Source organism: Canis lupus, chromosome 15 (assembly GCF_003254725.2).
Source record: "Canis lupus dingo isolate Sandy chromosome 15, ASM325472v2, whole genome shotgun sequence".
NCBI lineage: Eukaryota > Metazoa > Chordata > Mammalia > Carnivora > Canidae > Canis > Canis lupus.
The window spans coordinates 47,515,859-47,540,356 of record NC_064257.1 but is presented as its reverse complement, the minus strand read 5'-3'; the positions used below and the strand labels follow the sequence as shown (position 1 = coordinate 47,540,356).

At 37.1% G+C, this 24,498-nt stretch overlaps 1 protein-coding gene across 1 annotated transcript in view; it reads left to right on the top strand.

Moving 5' to 3' along the window:
* The window catches only part of IQCM (IQ motif containing M), a 429,271-nt gene extending 410,329 nt beyond the window's left edge, over positions 1-18,942 (top strand). The window contains exon 14 of the mRNA XM_025439271.3: positions 17,685-18,942. Within this exon, the coding sequence (XP_025295056.3) occupies positions 17,685-17,773 (89 nt within the window). The 3' untranslated portion in view covers positions 17,774-18,942. The remainder of the gene's footprint in view (positions 1-17,684) is intronic.
* Positions 18,943-24,498: the final 5,556 nt, after the last annotated feature.

Genomic DNA, 24,498 nt, shown 5'->3' with positions numbered 1-24,498 from the left:
TCTGTACATTTTAAGTTAATCATCTTTGGGTATAATCTTAAAATAACTCCTAGAAAATTTTTTGAGAAATAAATTCAGTCCTTAATTTGTAGATGAATGTTAAAGATTTCTTGAGTTGATGGCTATGAAAATATGTTTGTTGCAAAATTAAAATGTTACTATACAAGATATGGGTTAACAATTCCGAAATGATTTTACAGGTATACTCAGGCATGAACAAAGAGGTAAATGCATTGCAGATCATGGGAGTGAAGCTTCTCACTTGCCTAGAAGTTACAAATAAGCAAAGTGTAATGTTTTAGAATGACAAATTCTAAATTCTAGAACAAACTCTAATAATATTGAATTTTAACCCTAAGGCTAAAAAAACCCTCTGTGAATCCATAATAATATATAAGTGATTGAATAAAAAAATGGGAGAGAAAATATGCTACCAAAATAAGTGTAAGTTATAAAGCTACACTCTACTTTTTATTGGTGACTGGTCTCCATTTCCTGTACATACTTCACTTCACACCTAACCTGTAGCTTGCTGTATTTCTTACTTGACTCCACCAACTCAAGGTCTGGAAATTCAGTACATCTTGGAAACTCTGACAGGGGTTCGAGCACAACTGTCTGGTATACCATGTAGCTGGCAGAGGCGGTGGCATCAGATATATGCCCCACCAGATTGTGGGAAACCTTCCACAGCGGAAACACATACCAAATCATCACGTTGTATACTTTAAATACATTACAATTCCATTTGTCAATCATACCTCAATAAAGCAGGAAAATAATATTAAAAGCCAGGATATTGCTAAAACTAATGAACTGAGTTTAATTTACATTTCTGTAAGACTAATGGTAGGAGCTTCCACTCTGATGAGCATCCCTAGTAAATAAAAATATACTCAACCTCCCCACCCCCAAACCTTTCCCTACTGTAACTGGATACCCAAAGAAGTTGCTGTCTCTAACAGCCATTGTTGGCACACACTTTGCTTTATTGGGGAATACTCTGCATGTTGTCCTTGAATGAAGATGTAAATTGTATTACTTATGAAAAAACGTTTGGAAAAGAGAGATGGGGCACTGAAGACTGACTTCCGGAACTAACCCCATATTGAATGAGACTATTTGCTGCACATACACATCACATACTGGCAGATGATAGCTATGACAGAAGCCAGAAGTGCGCAGGGGAGGTTTACCAATCTCATTCTGGCTTATTTTTAATATAATTATTGAAATTAATTCTTCAGTAAAAAAATGAAAAATCTGGGGAAAATGCTAACTGATTTGGAAGCTAGGACAATAGGTATAAGTCAGCACTGTTTCGAGTAAACTAGAATGTGTGGTCACCTTAATTATAGAATGGAGATTGAATCAATTCCAAGGATGAATTGTTTGTCCTTTTGAAAATGCTAATGCTCTTAGCCAGGAGCATGCACTTTTCAATTTGCCATAGTCCTCCTTACTGTGTCTATTTGTTCTCCAAGTTAATTTCATCAATTATTTGGGTAAAATTGACATCTTTATAATATCCTCATTCATGATCATGGTACAGTTCATCACTAGTTCAGGTGAGATGAAGGAATGATGCTTAAAATAGCCATCAGCTGGTGACTGTGGGTGACAGCTGGATGGTGGCAAATATGTCACAGAACCACATCACATGAGGTCACTGAGCCTGTGATGGAACAAGACCAAAACAAGGCAATTATGTAATGACACAGATGAAAATAAGGACACCGCGCAAACCACAAGATGACCTAACACCCCCTCCCAGGTCGGTGTGAATGTTACTTATTTGACAGTTACAAAATTACTTGTTTTTCACACCTTTTAGATAAAGTTGATCGCCAGTAAACCACAATCCCTAAGCCATTACCTCTGCTTTCTGACATCATCCAGTCCAGAGAAAACCTTCACTTCCTTAGGCTTCCTCCCAAATCACCAATTCAAGCCCAAATCCTGTCTAAGCCATCATATGCATCCCCTCCTCACTTCCCCATAGCATGCAGTTTTCCTTGCTTGAGCCAAGTAATCAGGAGAATTGACGGTCAATTTGAAATCAGGTTGTTCTAAAGGTCTCTTTATTTGGGTCTTTGATGCGGGACTTCCATTACCTTAAATAATAGTCTGAGGAACACCTGGGTGGCTCAGTCAGTTAAGCGCTGACTCCTGATTTTGGCTCAGGTCATGATTTCAGAATCATGGGGTCAAGCCCTGTCTTTGGGGATCTCCTTGCAGCAGGGAGTCTGCTTGAGGATTCTCTGTCTCCCTCTGTCCCTTCTCCTCCTGCTCTCTTTCTCACAAATAAATACATAAATCATAAACAAATTAATAGTTTGAATTTGGGGATTGTTATAAGCTGAATTGTGTGCCTGCAAATATTTGGTGAAATCTAAACCCCCTTAATCTTAACTTCTTATTTTCAAAGTACCCAAGATGTGATCTCACTTGGAAATAGAGTCATAATAGATGTAATTAGTTAAAAAAAAAGTCATACAGAAAGAGTGGGACAGTAATCCAGTATGATTGTTCTTATAAGAAGACAACCACGTGAAGACACAGTTAGGGGAAGCACCACGTGAACATGGAGGCAGAGATTAGAGGTACGCAGCACAAACCACGGAGCAGCCTGATTACCAGGAGCTGGACAAAGAATCCTCCCCTTGAGAGTTTAAAGGCGGTGTGGCCTTGCCAACACGTTGATTTCAGACTACTAGGCTCTGGATCCTTGGGAATTTCTGTTATTTTAAGCCATTTAGTTTATGCTACTCTGTTAAGGTGGCCGCAGGAAATAAATACAAGCTTACATATTTTTGTTAGGTGTTTTCTTAGGTACATTATAATTTTGTGGCTATTATAATCAGTATCATTTTGTTATAATTTTAATTGGTTATTGGTTCTTTATTTTACATATTTAATATATTAAAACATGCCCATTCCTTTTGATTTTATATATTGGCCTTCTGTCTAACCACCTTGCTGAACTTTATTGTGAGCTCTAAATTGTTTGTTTAGAAATCATATATCCTCTTTATTGATAAATATGCTGTATACAAATAATTGTTTTATTTATTCTTTACTCATTTATTTTTCTGTGAGCCATTCCTTGACTGTGAACTTTGGCACAATGATGAATAATAATAAATGATGAGTGATAATGGGCAATGCTACTGTATTCATGAAGAATGAGCATATTAAGTTTTACTATATATATGTACATATTTTTCCTTAGTTTTTCATTTGTCATGTTAATGTCAATGTGTGAATTACATTGCAGTATTTTCTTTTTCCTTTTTTTTTTTAGAGAGAGAGCATGCATGTACACAAGAGGTGGAGAGGGGCAAAGGGGAGGAGAGAGAGAGAGTGTGTGTGTGTGTGTGTGAGAGAGAGAGAGAGAGAGAGAGAGAGCATTGCAAGTAGGCTCCATGCCCAGTACAGAGCCTGACATGAGGCTCGATGTCATGACCCTGAGATCATGACCTGAGCCCAAATCAAAAGCGGGGCACTCAACTAACCAAGTCACCTAGGCACTCCTGCAGTATTTTCTGATGTTGAATCATTCTTGAGTTCCTATGAGAAATCCTCCTTGGCTACAAGGTATTTTTTAACACTGCTGGATTTGATTCACAAAAATTATATTTAGGACTTTTTCATCTATATTACCACATGCGATTATTTATAATTTTGGTTTTTCTTAAGTTCTCCATCAGGTCTTATTTTCAAAGTTACATTAGCTTCCTGACGCCAATTTGTTAATCTCTCCCTAACTCTATTATGTAAAACTTTTTATATAAGATAGGATTTGAAATTAATAAAATGATTCTGTAAGGTTGCCTCAGCTTACTAAAGGCTTTTTTGAGCGAGGTATTGTAGACCTCAGTTTCATTTTTTAAAATAGGCATTGAGGTTTGTCTTTTTTTTTTTTTTTTTGTAAATTACTTTTGGTAATTGACATTGACAAATTTTCAATGTCCTTGAAAAAAATTGTCCTCAGAATTTGCTACTATTTGTAAAGTACCTCTTGCATTTATAGCTATGTTCTTCTTTTCCTTTCTATATTAATATTTACTTGTACCAGGTCTTAATAGTACCTACCATAGAGAGTTCCTATGAGGATTAAACAAATTAAAGTGTTCACATCAACCTTGCTAGAGGTTGTTTATTAGTCTTTTTACCAACATCCTATTACTTTTGTGATTATGTATATTTTTTCTATTTCATTATTTTCTGCTCCTGTCTCTTTTATTTCCTTATTTCTACCTTCTTTAGGGATAATCTGTTTGTTTCTTTTTTATAGCTTTTGTAGCTAATTTGTTTTTAATACCTCTCATTTTTGGAATAATTACATTTGTCTAAAATTTCTATCTAACCAATGTTTAGCTGTGTCTATTAGGTTTGATATGTAATATTTCTGTTATTCATTGCAAATATTTTGTAATTTTAATTTTTAATCTTTAATTTAATGATATTTAGATTATTGTAGTATTCAAAGGTATGATATAATTTTTAAAAATCTCTCACTTCACATTTTAGACTGTTGAGTTTGGAATTATTTCTAATATTTTGTGTTTCCATTTATCATACTTTTTAAAAATTATTTATTTATTTGAGATAGAGAGAGAGAGAGAGTGAGAGAGAGGCAGGCAGAGAGGCAGAGATACTGGCAGAGGGAGAAGCAGGCTCCATGTAGGGAGCCCAACGTGGGACTCTATCCTGGGTCTCCAGGATCACGCCCTGGGCTGCAGGCAGCGCTAAACCGCTGTGCCACTGGGGCTGCCCTTATCATACTTTTCCTTTCCTGATTTTTCTCCTGTCTGCCTTCTGTTAGATTGATCAATTTGTTTTATTACTAGTTTATTAATATATTAGCATATATACTCCAATACATTTTTATATGTCTAGAGTTTTCATTACTTCTATTCTCCTGAATGAGAAATTTAACTCTTCATTGTGCAGAATTTAGTTTTAGAATTCTAGATTTGTAGATATTTTGACCAAAAAACCAGTAATTTTCATGGTATATATTTTGTCAACATCTGTAATATTTTTCTTTCTGGATTAACATTTATTCTGGTTAAATTGTACCCATTAGTAGTTTCTCCAATGGAATCCTATGGGTGATAAATTCTCTATGTGCTGAATATCTGAAAATGTCTTCAACTTCTCTCTCCTTTGAGTGGTACTTCAGCTGGGTCTAGAATGTGAAATTGGTATTTATTTTCCTTCAGTACTTGGAAGATTTTATTCTATAATATTCTACCTTTTATTTATTTTTATGAGATCATTGCTGTAGATCTGTCATTCCTTTGTAGATAATATTTTTATTTTTCTCAAAGGCTCATCAGATTCTTTATTTGTTCTCAGTATTCAATACTTTCATTGAGATATGGTCTTAGAGTAATTATTTTCATTTATCTGGCTTGGCTTTATGTGTACATTTTTCATATTTCTTCAAAGGTGGAAAAAATCTTGGCCACATTGAACAGACATTGCCTCTCTGTCATCCCCTCTATTCTCTCCTTTGGGAAACTTATGAGACCTCAATTTATTAGTGTCTCATGTACCCTTTGTGTCTCTTACTTTCTCTGTTGTGCTTTTACTTTTCTTATCTCCCAAAGCTGTATTCTGAAAGAATTCCTCAGGTCTATATTCCAATTTAGTAATTATAACTGCCCCTCCATTCTAGGGTATTATTTTATCCATGGAATTAAAAAAATTAATAGGGATGCCTGGGTGGCTCAGTGCTTGAGCATCTGCCTTCAGCCTAGGGAGTGATCCCGGAGTCCTGGGATCTAGTCCCATATCAGGCTCCCTGCATGGAGCCTGCTTCTCTTTCTGCCTGTGTCTCTGTCTGTCTCTCTCTGTGTCTTGTGAATAAATAAGTAAAATATTTTAAAAAATTAATAAACATATTTCAATTGCAAATTTATGCAACAGGTTCTTTTATATATCTGTTTATTCTCCCCCCGCAACTTATTACTGATTCACACCAGCCTAATTTTGTTTCATAAAGTATTTTTAAAAATATGTTTGCTATATTTTCCTATTGTCTCACTAACAAGTAATTTTTAAAAAATGTTTCTGCTAGTTAATCCATCTCCTTATTACTGAGTTTGTTGATTGTTACATAGTATCAGCTCTCTATACATTCCTGTGTGTTGTGTTATGCAGACTCTTCTTAGTAGGAGTTGTTTCTGTTTATTGTTCCTTTTTCTTTTTCTCCCTCTTTCTTAGTCATTGGTTATTTTCTGATTGCCTACCGTGACCTCCATTTCATCAGGTACAGAATTTGGACTAACAGTGACAGCAAAATATAAATGATCTTGGAGCAGTCACAGATCCAATTGTTTACCGATTCTTAGTTAGCTACAGTCTGGGTTGTTGGATTGGTGTGTGTGCCTTCCCCCAACACAAGACTCTTGAAGCTCTTCAGTCTCCTAGTACAGGCTTGTCCACCCTACTCTAGCTCCTGCTACCCCTCCAAAGTCAAATTTTAGTGACCTCTTCATCCTTCAGGGCTTAGAGCCCAGCAGGCTTATAACCTCAGCCCTTGATTTCTCTGAGTAGCTATTCAACAGCTGGTACAGGAAGATGTTAATCTGTTTTTCACATATTCTATCATTCCTGTGTGCTTTGATTAGATGGGGTAGTTTATAGTATGGACTTGCAGTGCTATCTGGTCTAGACTCCAACACACAAATAAATGCTTAAAATTTATTTCTAGAATTTTCTCTTTAAAATATTTGTATGTAAGAAGAGTTAGTTTGAAAAATAACAACAGAAATCTTTTATCTTGCTCTATATCAGAGAGCTGTGAGAAAAGAACAACCACCAAATAAAAACTAAACAAAGCAAAAACAAAATCCAAAAAACAAAACCTGACACATCAGAATTTAAGCTATTAGAATTTTTTGATAAAGTTTCTGTGTTGGAGCATTCCAGGGATTCCTCCTCCCAAAGAGAGTCAGAAACTCTGAGCAAAAAGGAATATTGGAAAAGTAAAATAATAATAATGTCGAATGCCTACTATGCATTGGGTCCGTGCAGAAAGGTGGTCTTAGTTCTCAAAATTATCTTATTAATATATTATTATCTTCATGACATGGTGAAGAAATTAATTGAGGCTTAGACCATACAATTAGTCCAGACTGAGACAGTGGAAACATTTAGGAATATTCGAATCTCAGCCTAATCTGTGCCTAAATTTCTGTCAAATTATCTTCCCACATGGAAAATGGGATTCCCCACACATTAAAACATAAGAGTGAAAAAAATTTTTTTAAATCCCTTAGGCTAAAGTATCTTTTCTCCTTCACTGTAGTTAATCCTCTCACATTCTCCAGTAATAACCTTTTCTATCCCAAACCTTTTCTTCCAATTTCTCATATTATTGAGAACACATGCATTAACCTGAAGGAAAGAAAATTGGTTCCCTGGCAAATTTGAAGTTTCAAGAAAACCAAACAAAAAGAAAATCCAAAGGGAGTGGTGAGACCAAAAGTTTCAATTTCCTTTGATCACACTTCTGACTCTTTTTAGGCCCTTTAGCATATGGACTTAGGTTTATTTGGGGGATTGTTGAAATCCCTAAAAGATGGGTGCCATCAGGGTAGAGTTATCCACAGGGACAAAGCTGAGAGAAAAACAAATGTCTTACTTCCTAGGAACTGAAAATGTCAACAGGATAAGCTTAAAAATCAATCTGCTAGTTCACAGAAAGGATCAGAAAAAGTGTAAAGTGATCACAGATGCTCAATTTTTGGAGCAGACATGGTGTGGTATAAAAGAAGTACTTCTACTAACCATCAAAATTCAGTTTTTCCCTAAATAAAGGAAGCAATTTTTTTTTGGGGGGGGGGGCAAGGCTATCCCCTTCATCCTTCAAGGAAAAACAGAAGCATTCACTTGTCTGGCACAAAGGTAAAAAGAATACATACCAGTAGTAACAATAATGAATATATATGGAGTGTTTGCCCCATGTCAGACAGCATTCTTAGATGTTTATATGACACTATCTCATTTAAACCTCACAGTAATCTATGCCAGGTAAATATTATTATTCTCATTTTGTGGATAAATAGCTAATGTCTAGGGAAGCTAGTAAATAGAGTCTGAACTTCAAATCCTGTTGTTAACATCTGGGCTTTTTGAGTTATCTTGGCTGACCTAGATTAAAGTTTCTCGCCTCGGGATGCCTGGGTGGCTCAGCGGTTGAGTGTCTGCCTTCGGCTCAGGGCATGATCCTGCGGTCCCGGGATCGAGTCCCACATCGGGCTCCCTGTGTGGAGCCTGCTTCTCCCTCTGCCTCTCTCTTTTTCTCTGTGTCTCTCATGAACAAATAAATAAAATATTAAAAAACAAAAAGTTTCTCGCCTCAATACTTTCCATGTTTTGGGCTAGATAATTCTTTATAATGGAGGGTTGTTCTGTGTATAGGATGTTTAGCATCATCTCTGTCTTCTACCTAATAGGTGTCAGTAGTTGTGGTTGTAATAAACAAAAATGTCTCCAAATATTGTTCAAGATCCTTTGGGGAGCTAAATTACCCCTTGCTGAGAACTGCTGCTCTGTATCAATCCATTAGAAGAAAAGCAGAAGTAGATAAAGATTAAACCTATCCAGAATTATTGGCAGATTTGAGGCTTACATATATTATACATTCTGCTTGGCTTAGAGTGTAAAGTGCTTCAATCATATCTAACAAGAATCCACAGGCACTTGTTAAAGGCACTCAAAAGAAAGCAACTTTGCAACGAGAATATTTGGTAGGTTGCTTGTAGAGGTCACAGTTATAAAGAGCCAGGGCTCTTTACTCGGTATGTTGAGAGAAATAATATGATATAGTAGTAAAAGAACAGGCTTTGGAGTTTGATGAATGGGGTTTGAATGTAAGTAGACCTTTTTTTTATAGTCCTATTTGAATGGTCTTGGGAAAAATTACTTATGCCTGCCAAGATTCCATTTTTTCATCTATAAAAGTGGAAATTTTTACTCTTTCCACAAGGTTTTTGGAGTCTTACATGTAAACATGAGTGTATATGATGTAGAGTACAGTACAGTATAATAATTGTCATAAGTGACACTAAATAATATGTAAAGATTGTTATATCTATGGTAAAAGAAAATCAAGAACATGACTCTGAATGTCATGATTCCAACAATGTATACTGATATTCTCATTAGATAGTATGTAACACAACCCAACTAACAAAATCCAAACCAGAGCTGCTATTGCGTATAAGGAAAATTCGCCAAGTTCTTCTATGTGAGAAATGATTCTGTAAGCAAAGTTCACAAGGAACAATTTGTGAGTTTGAGAACAAAAAGCAATAATGTGGTGTCACCAGGAATTTGGAAAACAGGCATCAAGGTTAGCTTTTGAGAGTTAAAGTGTAAGATCACAGACCATGGTTGGGCAAAATCATTTTATAGACCAAATGACTGTCAGGCCAGCAAGACAAAACTATAACCTGACTAAATGTATCAGCCAGTCTAGAGAACATTGTGCCATGCATTCAGGAAGTGGGGCAGAAATTTGGGGGCCCCAAGAAGCACAGAAGAAGGAAAATAATTTTGGTAGTGCCACGCAAGTCTGTCCTGGGGTAGAAGACTTGGCACCAGCAAACACCAGGAATTTTGGATATGTTAGCAAGACTATCTCTAAAAAGGGTTTTATAAGTCTATCTTAGCAGAATAACATCAACATTTTCATTAATTCAACACATTTTTATTTTCTAATATGTGTGAGACACTCTTCAATAGGCAAGAAAACATAACATTGAAAAATAAAGATAAGTAAGATAAGTCTCTGCTTTCAGAATTTACATTCTAGTGGGGAAGACAAATGTTTTGAAAAAATGAGCAAATAAATATATCATGTGGTGAAATGTGCTAAGGAAAAAGCAAATGAATAGATACAGGAGTACTATTTTTTTAAAGATTTTATTTATTTATCCATGAGAGACAGAGAGAGAGAGAGAGAGAGAGAGGCAGAGACACAGACAGAGGGAGAAGCAGGCTCCATGCAGGGATCCCGATGTGGGACTCGATCCCGGGTCTCCAGGGATCAGGCCCTGGGCTGAAGGCAGCGCTAAACCACTGAGCCACCTGGGCTGCCCAAGAGTACTATTTTTGATGAGTTGTCAGCAATAGCCTATTTGGTGGCATCTGAGTGAATACTTAAAGGATGGAAAAAAGTAAAACCATGCAAACATCTGAAAGAAAGCATATAGGCAGAGGAGACAGCACATGCAAAGGTCCTGAGGCATGATCTGTCTTGGAAAGGTGGAGGAAGAGCAAGGAGACAAGAATGGATGAAATGTACTGAGGAAAGACAGGAGTGAAAGGCATGAGTCAAACAGATAATCACCAGGCACATTATGCAGAACCTTACAGGCCATAATTATGTTATTGAATTTCAATTTGAACAAATATGATTCCATTAAGAAGCTTTTGAACACAGGAATGCCAGAATATACACTTTAAAATGATCTCTGTCGTAATTGAAGAACAGATAGTGGAAAGCAGGTAAAAGTGGAAGCACAGAGAATATTCAGGAGCCTACTGCAATAATCTAGGTGGCAAATAATGACTACCTGGATTTGTATGAGAGCAATTAAAGTGATGCTAAGCAGACAGGTAGTAGATGTTCTCTGAAGCCGGAGGCTAAATAGGGTTTGCTGATAGGTAGATGTGGGATGTGAAGAAAACAAAGGAGTCAAGAAGAACTCCAAGAATTTTAGTTTGAGCTTTGGTTAGGAGAATTGTACTTGCTTGAGATAGGATAAACTCAAGGGGAGTGGTGCACAGGTTTGGAGAGTAGTTTAAATTCGATGCCTATTAGATATTAGAGAATGAAGTAGGATATTGGAAATGCAAATCTAGAGTTCAGGAGGCAGGGTTGGGCTAGCAATATAAATTTAAGGTCTTCAGTGTAAAGATGATGGTTAAACTATTGGATTAGATGAGACTACCCAGAATGAGTACACAGAAGAGAAACCAGAGCTGTGGACTAACCCTAAATTACCACAGTGTGGCTAGGCCAAGACAATAGAAAAAAAAAAATCTTACCAAAAGGGACTCAAATGATGGAACAATTTCAACAGCCAAACAAATTATGAAAATGGTGGATTGGATAAACCCACTGAATGAACTCATTAAATACAGTATGAATTATGATTCCATACTGATATAAAAATGATTAACTAAAGAGATGGGGGGAAATAGGAAGCTTTGCCTGAAAGCAAATTGCATGCCAACTCATAAATGTAGTTGAAGCTAGAAAGTCACCATTTTGCAACCATGATAGTAATAATTGATTAAGGCAAGAATCAGCAACAAATGCTAAGACTAGAAGTTGAAAGTTAATGAGAAGCAGATTATATTCAGAGTTTCAAAGTATCTCCTTATTAATTACTTATTAATGGTAAAGAGAAAAGTAGTAACTCTATAGGGAGAAACTTGGAGGATATCACTCTAGCCAAATAATCAGAGAGAATATTCTCACTAATGGAACAAGCCAATGCTGTGTATCTCCTCATGAGATGTGCTGAAGATGACACAGTCCATTTACATAACAATCCTACCAAACATGCAAACCTAAATGTAATCATGAGGAAAACTCATTCTGTAATGTAATTGATATTCTTCAAAAAGTCAATGTCATGAAAGGCAAATATGTCTAAGGAAGAGTTCCCGATTAAAGAAGGTATAACAGATAAGTACAGTCATGGTCCTGGATTGCATCCCAGACCAGAAAAAAAAATTACTATAAAGAATATTATTGGGAAAACTGGTGAATTTGATTAATTCTAATGTAGAATACTGAATAGTATTGTATCAATATTACAATTCCTGATTTTAAATATTATACTATAATTATGTTAAAATATATCTTGGTTCTGAGGTCTTACACAGAGAAGTAAAGAAGTTAAGAGACTTGTGGTCTCTCATCTATACTCAAATGGTTCAGAGGAAAAAAATAAATGGGAGAGAATATGATAAAGTGTGGCAGTATGTTGGCAATTGGTGAATCTGGGTGACAGGTGTACAGAAGTTCTTTATATTATTCCACAACTTTTCTGAAAATATAAAATTATTTCAAAATAGAAGTTTAAAAAGTCCTTGAGAATCAGCATGGTGTTGGAAAACCAAGGGAGTATGGTGCCAGGAGTGTTATGGCTGGGAAAACAGTGCAGGAATGCTTGAAGAGGAGGATGTCGTCATTATGTTTTACATAGTTTTTATACCCTTGAAAGATCAAGTTAGAGTAGACTAGAATTGACTGTTGGATTTGGCAACATGGAGGCCTAACTGGAGTGGGTTCAAGAAAGAATGAGAGGATGAGGAGAGAGCAAGCTGTGACAATTCTAGAAACTCCTCTAAAGGCTCTGATGGGAGCAGAGAGCAGAGCCATTGGGGCAATAGGTCAATGGAAATATGCAGTCAAGGAAACCTATTGCTAAAGATTGGATTCATATGGTATATTTCCACTAGTCTAACTACTGTTGGTCTGATTTCTGCTTTCTAAGAAAACTTCTAATATGCATTTGGCTTGCATGTAGGTCTACATGTAGGATTTTGAATATTTTAGCTTCATTGAAGAGATTATTCATTGTAAATTAATAAATTGGCATCTCAATTTTATACATGAACTGCTTCATATGAGTCTGTCCTCGAAAGATGGATAAAATCATGTTTCTGTCATATACAGTGATTTGGAGACAAGGAGGGAGATACATCTAATTTTGTAGAGTTCTTCCAGAACTGAATTGAAACTTTCAAAGATACAGTAAGTCAGCTACACAAATTATGGACTATTAGAGTCATCTCAACTTGTTCTGCAATGTTGTAAAGACAACTTTCAAAGAAAATAGCCCTACCAGCTACCACAATTATATCTCAGCAATTGTGACTCTCAAACATTTTATGCATAACAAGTACATGTCTGAGGATGAAAGTTAGATGGTCATCCCTTGCACCATTCAGAAATCAGGCATAATGAATGTCTCCCCAGAAAGCCTCTGTGGGACAGTCTGCCTCCCATTTCCTTTGGCAGCGCCAGTTTTACCTTAAGGCTAAAGCTACTTTTCCACTATAGCCCCATGGTACTTGCAACATTTTGCAAAACCTCATTTAAAACTTTTTGGTCAGTAAAAATTTCAACAGAATTCAGCAGAATTTTGTTTTGTTTTATTCAACCAAGAGAAACGTTTATCACCACCATGATAGGTTTATTGTGTGTAATTTTAATGTTCTTGTCCCACTGAATTATTGATTTTAGGATGAAAACCATAAGTCATCTAAAAGAAAAATGTAAGTAAACTTAATGGAATAATTTACTTAATTGCTACTGTTCATTGAGAACTTACCAGGTGCAGAGATGTACTGGAAATGATATCATTGTTCCTCACAACATTCTTATGGGTTAGGCTGTTATTATAATAACATTACAAGAAATGAGGCAACTGTAGCTTAACTTAAAGTACCCAAAGTAGGGTTTGAATTCATGGGCTGGCTCCAAAGCCTCTGCTTTTTCCACTGTGCTCATTGCTTCCTGGCCATAATAGTTTGCCTATCCGTAGCCTTATCTAATCTGATTTACATTCTTACTCTTGCTTCTTATGAATGTCCATTGAGATTTTCATATTCAGGAAGAGATAATTCTAAGATTCTAATACTTAAATTTTCAAAAGTTCTTTAAACCTGAATCTGAAGAAATTTGAGAACAAAATAATTGAAAGTGTTCAGTCAGAGGAATCTATTAAAAAGGAAATCAAAAGTAAGACAAAATAGCCACGCTGAGTGATATTCTCCACTGACCATTTGCCTTCTCAGCAATATTGAATTAATAGGGCTATGCTGTAGGTGCAGATTGTTGGACAGTATTTGCAGCATCTACCCGATTTTCAGGAAACAGTCTATAATTAGAAAGTATTAGCATTCTGTACACCATGGCCAGGACATCAAATCCTAACGTACATTTTCAATAAGGAAAATAAAAGCTAGAAATATAGTTACTAAAAATGGATGGTGGCCTAAAATAATATTCATTTTCCTCCTTGTTAATAGTATCTAAGCTTCGTAGTCACAGTATATTAACTCAGGCATTTTCAGCTTTTCTTCTGGGACTAACAGAGGCTCAACAGATTCTCTGCTTTAATTAGCAAATTTTTATATTTATAAAAAAGAGATATTTTAACTTTTTGATCTTACAATGAACTCTTACTGGGAGGAAACAAAGCCATTTGCAGACTTCTCTAAGCAATGTTTTTTACTCAACAGATATTTTCTAATGTAGGGTTACCAGAAAGCATCACGGTGATTAAATAAAATAATATATTTATAACTGGACTAAAGAAAATTCAACTAGAATAAAATGAAATTGTATATTTCTGTTGGCATTTGGTCAAATTTGTTTCTACTTGAATTTAAGTGATAAACGGAGGTCAAATCTTATAAATGAGGTTTTTATACAAGAACACAATATAGATTAAATTAAAACAATAGCGCTATTTCTATATGACTTTTAAGGTACAAACAAGATAGACTAAGGCAGAGTTTTTTTGGAAGATTCTGAAAACTATTATGATTCTGCTCAGTGTTTTATTTACTTATTTATTTAAATTTTTTTCTATCTTATTTTAATTAAGTTGAACCATGTGCAATTGCCATTTTTATAGGCCAAAACTGACAAATATCAGCAATCTCAAAATAATATTTTTCAAAATAATACATATACATTTTTTTTTTACATAGAACTACAGACTTATTAGTCCTTGGGACTACTCCCACTGCATCCCTGATTCCAGCTTCGCAGAGGCAACCACTTTCAAATAGTTTACTGTTTCTTCTGATTGCTTTTTTAAAAAATTAATTACAGTGTAGTTAAACTACAATATTATATTAGTTTCAGATGTACAACATAGTGACTCTACATATATTCATATTTTCATATATTACTTAGTGCTCATCAAGGCAAGTGTACTCTTTTTTCAGTTTTAAGTTTTTATTTAAATTCCAGTTAGTTAACATATAGTGTAATATTAGTTTCAGGAGTAGAATTTAGTGGTTCGTTACTTATGTATAACAACCAGCGCTCCTCACAAGTGCCCTACGTAATCCCTATCACCCATTAAGCCCATCCCACACCCACTTCCCATCTGTTAATGCTCAGTTTGTCCTAGTCCATAGTTAAGAGTTTATTTCTTGGCTTGGCTTTCTCTCTCTCTCTCTCTCTTTCTCTTTTTTCCTCCTCTGCTCATTTGTTTTATTTTTTATATTATATATATATGAGTGAAATCATATGCTATTTGTTTTTCTTTGGCTTATTTCACTTAGCATAATATGCTCTAGGTCCACTCATATTGTTGCCAATGGTAACATATAGAATATATAATATTTTATTGTGTGTGTATATATACATTGTGTATATATATATACATTATACATATATATACATATATACACATACACACATATATATATATATATATATTCTTTATCCATTCTTCAGTCAATGGATGGACATGGGCTGCTGCCATAATTTGCTTATTGCAAATAATGCTGCTATAAACATAGATGTGTATTATATCCCTTTGGATCAGTGTTTTTGTATTCTTTCAGTAAGTATCCAGTACATACTTGGTTACTAGCTTATAGGTAGTTCTACTTTTAATTTTTTGAGGAGCTTCCATACTGTTTTCTACAGTGGCTATACCAGGTTACATTCCCACCAACAGTGAAAGAGGGCTCCAATTCTCCACATCCTCACCAACACTTGTTTCTTGAGGTTTTTTTTTTTTTATTTTACCCATTCTGACAGGGAATAAAAAATGATAAATATAAATATCAGTTAGTCTGGGAACTAACTGCAGTGGGACGTAATGTAGCTTATTCTGTGAATCCCTAATAGAAGTCCTTTTATTGGAAACGGTGACAAGGCTTCCCATTGGAGAATCAGTGACAAAACTGAGTGGCCTTAGATCTAAGCCCAATGCTTTACACCTCATTAATGAGTCTGTTAGAATCTGATGACTGACCACTCTGTGCAACTACTAGAGCCTCTCGTCTGAGGGATGCGGTAGCCTCCTACCTTGTCTTGCTGCCTCTGCCCTCATCACCCTAAAGCCCATGCTCCACATAGCTCCCACAGTGATCCCCTTAAAATGTGAGTCACACCATATCACTGTTCTGCTCAATGTCCTCTAATGGCTGCATCTTCCCTAGGAGTAAAGGATCGAATACTCCTTGGTCCTTCCATGATTCTGCCTCCATTCTCCAACACGTGACCTTGTCATGTACTGTTCCTTCTTTCATTCCACTCAAGGTCTGCAGATCTCCTTACTATGCAAGGGTCCTGGTGAATGGATTTCCCAACCTCTACATATACTTTCTAGATATACTGTTTTGCAGATACATGATAAGGTAGCAGCCCTGTCTTACATAATTACAGTGGAGACCACTGGCAGTCCAGTAACTTTCCTCTTCACTTACTTGGTCTATAGGCATGAGGAGCTGAAAATGATTTAGTAGAGTCTTTAATGTGTTGCCTGTGGAAATATCCTCCTTCTGAGAACCAGACTCAATCTCTGCTAGTGGGTCATGGAGAGTGATGACAGGAGCTGCTCTTATTTCCACTCTCTGTTTCCCAGCTCATATGCTCTATATTTCAAAGATGCAGTACCATGTAATGGCTACATTAAAATATAGGCTACATCTTGAAGGACAGGACCCTAACCTTCCAGGATGTTATCTGTGGGCTGGCATTTTAGCTGTACCTTTAGAAGACTATTTCAAAATGTTTGCATTTGGCTGTTTCAGGGTGATGTGGTCATCACATCATAAAATAAGGGATTCCATACTCATGTTCCCACTATCACACATTGTTCCCCACAGAATTGGTCTAAGCTAATGTTTCTCTTTGATAATAAATCAGATAATTTGTGAATCCTTAGATAGTAGGGCTGGCTAAGACAGTGAAGGTAAGAAGAAAAACTCATACTCAGAAACTTAATTTTAATAATTCTGAATCTCTACCCCTTCCGAGAAGAAAGTGGTTCAAAGTAGTCAACTTTTCACCAAGTGATTCTCTGGTTTCGTTGAGGGATATTGAAGGCTTGTGTTTGCCTTGGTCACTGAAAGGTGGGCTATTCAGCTGCTCAGTAACCAGGTTAGTCTGGTGAAGGGCAGTCCATGCTACTGGGTCTATTCATAGTGTCCAGTTCTGCCACTATGGTTACTCTGTTCATAAGTCCATTGTGCTGGGGCAGCCCAGGTGGCTTAGTGGTTTAGCACTGCCTTCAGCCCCGGGCCTGATCCTGGAGTCCCAGGATAGAGTCCCACGTCAGACTCCCTGCGTGGAGCCTGCTTCTCCCTCTCTCTCTCTCTCTCTCTCTCTCTCTCCCTCTCTCTCTCTGTCATTAATGAATAAATAAATAAAAAATCTTAGAAAAATAAGTCCATTGTACAAAAACGGAAGTGGCCCACAGCAAAGGCTGGATGACTTCTATAGGAAAAGTCATTTTGCCTACCTGATTGCTTAGTACCTTCTCTTTAGAGAAGTTTAGGAGGCATCATTGTGAAACACAAAGAACTGCAGATTCTATGTGTATTCCCCTAGGTTCATTTACAAACTTCTTCCTTAGACTTTCTTGTCTCTGATTTTCCAATCTTTTTCCTCACAGGGCTTCTGATGAATGAACCCATCAAGCAATTTGCTGCAGTTCAAGTATATCCACAACTCACACAGCTGAAGACCAAGTATACTTCTTGAAGCTCTGCCCACTGGAATACTGTTTCTTACCATTGTTATTCAGGGCCACTGCTGAGTAGGGTTCTGTGTAGTGCATTTGTGGTCCAATTTTGGTTCTCACAGCCATATTAAGCCAGTCTATCTGTGAAACAAACTAGGGTTTTCTTTCCTTCCCTTCCCATCAACTAGTCATAGGGAATCCTCGACAAAGCCATGGGTATGAGTTAAGAGAAAGAGTTAAGTGCAACTGAGGTAAGTTACATGAGAGTGGGCACCTGTTCATGTAACTGATTTTTTTCTGCCCTCTGTGCTTAAATCCAACCCCAAATATGATGTTTTCATTGCATAATGGATTGTTGCTGTGTCCATCAATCTGATGGGTCTGGCTCATATGTGAAGCTCCAATTCCACAGTCACTCTACTGAGGCATAATACATGCTAAGGTCACTTTTTAAACATTGGATAGTTCTTCTATATAGGCATTATGGCTTTGATCCAGAAATCTTGGGGAGTACATTGTGACTTTGCTATCAGGGCTTGCTGGCAGATCCACATGGCATCCTTACCCACCATGGATACTCCCTCTAATAATGTGGAATCTTCTGTGTCATGTGGCCAAGGAGAAGGGTTGTATATAGTGCAGATTGTATCTGCTGCAGAAATTTCTTTTTCTCTGGGCCCCATATAGATTATCTAGATTCTGAATCACTTGATAAATGGTTCAGGGGAACATTCCCAAGTGTTTTATGAGCTATATCCAAAATCACGTTTGCACAGCAACTACATTTGTGGCCACTATTTAGTTATGTTTGCAGCTGTTAGCTATTTGCCATGATCCATCTGTTTTTTCAAAGCACCACACTGTTGAATTCAATGGGGGATATGATAGGGACCACTACTTCTGCATTATTTAAAATCTTTGAAGGAGGCAATGATCTCTGACACTTCACTGAAGGTCTGTTTTGCTTCTCATTTATGATGTCAGCTGGGGCGTGGGCTGTTTCAGAGTCTTTTACCTGGCTGCTTTTCTACCTGCTGCTATGGTTCTTAATTTACAGGTTAGGGAACCGATGTGAGGGTTCTGAAAACTGTTAATTATATCCATTCTGATTGTGCACTCAGATGCCAGGGAAATGAACCCCTGAGCAGGTTCATGGACTCCATGTTTCACCTTACCTCCCTAGACCCAGCTCTGATAAGGAGTCATGAGGATCTCTTGAATCCTCTTGTTACCAGTATTAGCTCATACCCTTTATTTAACAATCCTTGAAATATATGGGTACAATTCCTCTGGTAAATGTCTGTATGTCTTTTGTGTGTGTGTGTGTGTGTGTGTGTGTGTGTGTTGGGGGGTGGTAAGAATTGGAGAATAGATACTGTACATACTTATTCCAGCAGGGCAAGATAATTCCTGAAGGAGACCCTGCCTCCCCTTTAGTCAATGTTCATTGGGTCTGATTCATGTCTGGTAGCTAGTACAATTCTATTCTGTTGGCTGACACAGACTTTGCTCACCTGCTCTTGATATATCTTGGCTTTGAAAGTTAAGCAACACCCTTGTTAGAGGCCCTTTGCCTCTCAAAACACTATGGTCTACTTGTCATAACTGTAGGTATGTGTAGGTATCTCCTGCACATAAGGGCAGTTATATCCACTTTGCCTTCAATGATTAAATAATATTACTTGGCCTCCCTTATCCCAGAGTCCTATCACCATCATTGGTACCTTAAGTATCAATTACTTAGCTGTCCTACAAGGGATAGTCTCCACTGGATTTCTTAATTATACCGGTGCCGCCTCCTCCCCCAACTAACCTATTTCTTATCATTTGAGTAAAGGGATACTCTCTTCAGCTGTTCTGTAGAAAGCAGTCATCTCTGTATCTTCTAGGATAAGTCCACTCTAGCATACACTCCTCTTTAAGCCTTTTGGTCTCTTCCTTAATACTCTGCCAGAGAGGTTCTGATAACCTTACCTCAATTACCATCATTTGTTCTTTCTTGGAAGAATCAAACCACTAGGCTATTAGAACTGGCTATAAATGACCATGTCTGGTCATTAATGTTGAGTCATGATAAAGTGCCCCACATCAGTGAACTCTCCACTAATCAATCTTCTAATCTGCACCCATTGGGCCATCATTCACTATATCTGTTCTCAGGCATATTCTCCTATTTTTTTCCAGTATGTTTTGGGCGGATCCCAAAGCTACTTTGGTGATAATCCTTTCCCACCCAAATCAGGGACTACTCCTCACCCCCCAGCCCTGGTAATGCTGAGCCTTAATTCTAGTTATTGGTCCAGAAGTACCCCAGGGGAGGGGGTAGATTTTCAAGGGGCCAAGCATCATCATGTGAGGCAACTCCATCAGGTGAGGCATTTGCATGTCCTGTAATGAAGGGAGACTGGTGTTCCCTAGTAAAGAAATGAGAATCCTTTTCTGCCAGTTCAGTGACTTCAGAAGTCTGCAGGTTCATGCTTCTCAAACATATTCATACAATGTTCTAATTTCAGCAACTCTACCAGGTACTGTAATTCTGACTTTTGCATGAGAAACTTGTAGGGGATGGAGTTGCAATCTATTGCATTTAGTAACAGTCCACATACTTTAAACTTCTGATAATCACCATAGACTCCCTATCTTTTGAGGTTAGGGGTATTGGATAAGTCAGTGCATTTTCTTATATCTGTACCCATTCCAATTCACCTGACATGAGAGCCTTGTGATTATGGTGCAACAGCAATATCAGGAATTACATCCATGTCATGACCGGCAATGGTATTCTTAATTGCCATCTGGTTGATAAATGACGGAATTTCAGAATACCGTGATTGAGACACTGTTTTCTAAGACAAATTCTTGTACCAGCCATCTGAGTTTTAGTTCCTCAGGAGCAGATCCTGAGCAAGGAACTGAGTGGAAGTAGTTGATTTTGCAGGTGATTTCAGAAAACACAAATGGAGGGGAGGGGAGGTGAATCAGAGAGGGAAGCAATGAAGGGTGAGTTAACAAGTGTGTTGCCACCATGAATGGCCAGACCTTAATTCCACTGGGGAACATTGGGACAGTGTGTAGAGCAAACCTCAGATTGCAAAAAAGGCACAAGCAGACTGGGGTATTTACCCACCAGTTTCCTATATAGCATCAGCTGACAGACTTTTTTTGGGTGGATGTTACCTCTTTGACACCTTGGAGTTGCCCTACATACAGGCCCAGGGGCAGGGGCAAGGGAAGCTCACAGGGAGAGAATTGCAGGTCTCTGATGATTACTATTATTGAGGCACTTTTGTGTCTTTTCTTCTTCTTTTTTTTTAAAGAATTCATGAGAGACACACAGAGAGAGGCAGAGTCACAGGGAGAGGGAGAAGGAGGCTCCATGCAAGGAGCCCAATGTGGGACTCTATCCCGGATCCTGGGATCATGCCCTGAGCCAAAGGCAGATGCCCAACCACTGAGCAACCCAGGTGTCCCTGTGTCTTGGCTTCTATGATCACATACTCTACTGGATTGAAATACTAGACTGCCAAGTTCATTCTTCTAAATTAGGCTTCTCTACATGTTCTTTAGACCATTTGCCTATTAGATATTACACAGAGGGTTTACATGCATCTGAAATTCAGCATATCCAAAACTCAACTCCCACCTTCCCACCTTCTAAAGTGGTTCCTCTTTCTGGATTCCTTGAATATATGATTGGCACCTTCCTACTGGAAGGTGGCCTTAATAAAAAAAAAATTAGGGTTACTCTAGCCTTGCCTCTTTCACGTTCTCTCTCTCTCTCTCTCTCTCTCTCTCTCTCTCTCTCCACATTTATCACTCAGAAATGCCATCACGTCTTCTATCTTTTAAATTTGTCTTTTTCCCCCTCCATCCACAGTGCCCTAATGCAGACCATCATTATTCTTACCTGAATTACTGTTACAAAAGCCTAATTGATCTCTCTGCTTTTCACTCAATCCATTCTCCACAGTGCAGTCCCTGTAATATTTCCAAGGGTAAGTTTGATGAATTGTTCCTATACTTAAAACTTGAAATAATTCCTCATTGATGTTAAAATGAAGACCAATCCCATTAAGGTAGTGATCCAGGTCCTTTGGATCTGGCCCCTGCTTCTCTCTATCCTCAATTTTTGTCACTTCCACTCTTAAAGACTACACTCTGGCATGGTACACTTTTTTCAGATCCTTCCTCTTCTGGATCTTCACACATGGTTTCTCTGCCTGTTATGCTCCCTTTCCCCTTTCCACTCTTCCTTAACCTTGTAACTGCCAATAATTCTTTAGGTCCCAACCTAGATAGACACTTCCTCCTGGAGGCCTTTACTCCTTGATTGCCTTAAGTTGATTGGCCAGTTATGTGCTCCTACTAGTAATCGTCACCTCCTTGTCAGAATTTATCATATTTCATTGCAATTATCCTTAACTGATTTCCTCTTGAACTATACTGTATGATCTGTGGGGCAGCAATTTTTCTTTCTTATGCATTTTTAAATTCTTAGCATCTAGCCATAGTTTCTGGAACATATTAGGTACTTAATAAATGTCTGCTTATAGACAGATTATTTATCACCTTTAGCTCTTTAAAACATATTGTAGGGACGCCTGGGTGGCTCAGCGGTTTGGCGCCTGCCTTCGGCCCAGGGCATGATCCTGGAGACCCGGGATCGAGTCCCACGTCAGGCTCCCTGCATGGAGCCTGCTTCTCCCTCTGCCTGTGTCTCTGCCTCTCTCTCTCTGTGTGTGTGTCTCTCATGAATAAATAAATAAAATCTTTTAAAAAAATAAAACATATTGTATTTCATAGATATTTTACTTGATCAACTCTGTTTCTTCAGTGCCTCGTATGGTGCTCAATAGGTAGAAGTCATTTGATAACTGTTACTTAAGAAATAAAGGTCTTATGGTATTGATTAGTAATGATAACAAGTACATTACCAATATCAGATGAAAATACCTAATGAGAATCACTAGTACAATCATGTTTATGCTCAGGATGTAGAAGTCATTTTTAATTTACTAATATTATCCCTCTTCATGATTACATATGCAATAGTACCAAGCAAATGTTTATTCTAAATGAATTGAGAATGAAGGAATACTTGTTAAATAGTATCTGTGAATATTCCCCTCATTATTTGGGGGTAATAAATAATTCACATACTCAAACTTGAAAAAAATTGACAAATACCCATAAAAGTAATGAAAATCATTACTATTCCAAGATTCAGTGGTGTATTTTAAGATAAGACTTGAAGAGGCATCCTCAGGGAATTATCTTAGCAGGGAAGCCAAAGAATTTCCCCTATAAACTTTTCGCTCCACAGAACTAAATGTTAAATAGCTTCATGGTTGGAAAATGCATTCTCCCTTCCACTAGCTAAATATTTCTCTGTGGCTCAGATTATCATTTCCTAAATCTGTTGTGACACGCTCCTTCAGGGTGCAGCTCTAAGACATTTCTGCTGCTTTCCTTCATCTTTGTGAGGAATGTCTAATAACTTCCCACCAAATCCTTTATGTCTTTGTTTTCCATCCTGGAAAACATATGGTCTATTTTATCCAAATAGAGTTCTTGTCAGGAGACTGAGAGACCAGGATATCCTGTTTTAAATAGTGTTATCTGGAGGCAAATGCCACCTTTTGAAAGTATCTATTATTCTGTGTCGTGTCATGGAGATATTCATAAAGTTTGATAGGATATGGTAATACAAGTTTGTTTGCTCTTCTTCACCATTCTGTGGTCACCCCAGTCTTTCTCTCTCCAAAAGAAAGAAAAACAAATTGACCCTTTGGAAGAAGTTCTAAAATAGTACTGAACAAAAAAATATTTCAACATGATTGATAAAGTCTTAAGACTTGGAGATTGGTGATTGGAATGGTTGAGAGGAGTCAGCGCTCCTGAGCTAGTATTTAATAAAGTGGGCACATATTGGAAAGATATATTTTTGACATTTTGCATAAGACAAAAATTCAGCAAGCTTGACTGAGCAAGACTGTCTGCTGTTAGATACAGTATAGTTTATTCATTAATACTAGCTTGAATTCTGGACACGGTCCAAGCTTGATGGGGATCTATATGAAAACCTGATTTACATTTGTCGAGTTTTTCATGCATTTCTGAAAAGCTGCTGGATCTGGTATCAATGGAAGTCCTGTATATTAAAAGAAAACACAACCAACTATCTTCCATTGAGTTGGCCCATCCTGATTATCTTGATATTATTGTCCAATTGTATCAGATTCTCTGTGAAAAGCAGAACAGTATCCTTTTGTATATTGAAATTATTAAATTAATTTTCTTCAAGCAAACTAATGAAAGTATAGGATTTCTGTGGGTTCCACATGGGGCATTTTAAAATGAGATCACCTTATCTGAAAGCTGCTTAGAGTAACATACTATGTAGAGAAAATGATTTTATATGAAAATGTAAATGTCAATATGCTGGCAAAAAAAATAAATAAAAGGTTTCACATTGTGACATTTTAAAGAAAATTTTAGTTTAGTTTTAAATTCGTATTTGATTTTAAATTCCCATAACTTGCAGCTTTTTAAATTGCCATGACTGCATTGTTATTTCTTACATTCAGAATTCTACTGCCCTCCAAAAGCACCTGGGCATATATCCAACAGTTTGTGGATTACCTTGAATTCAGTAAGTTAATATTTTTAGAGAGCTTCAGAGAGTCTAATTCACTTCCTGATGTAATATAATATCAATTGCTAATGAGAGATAATTACTGTTTTA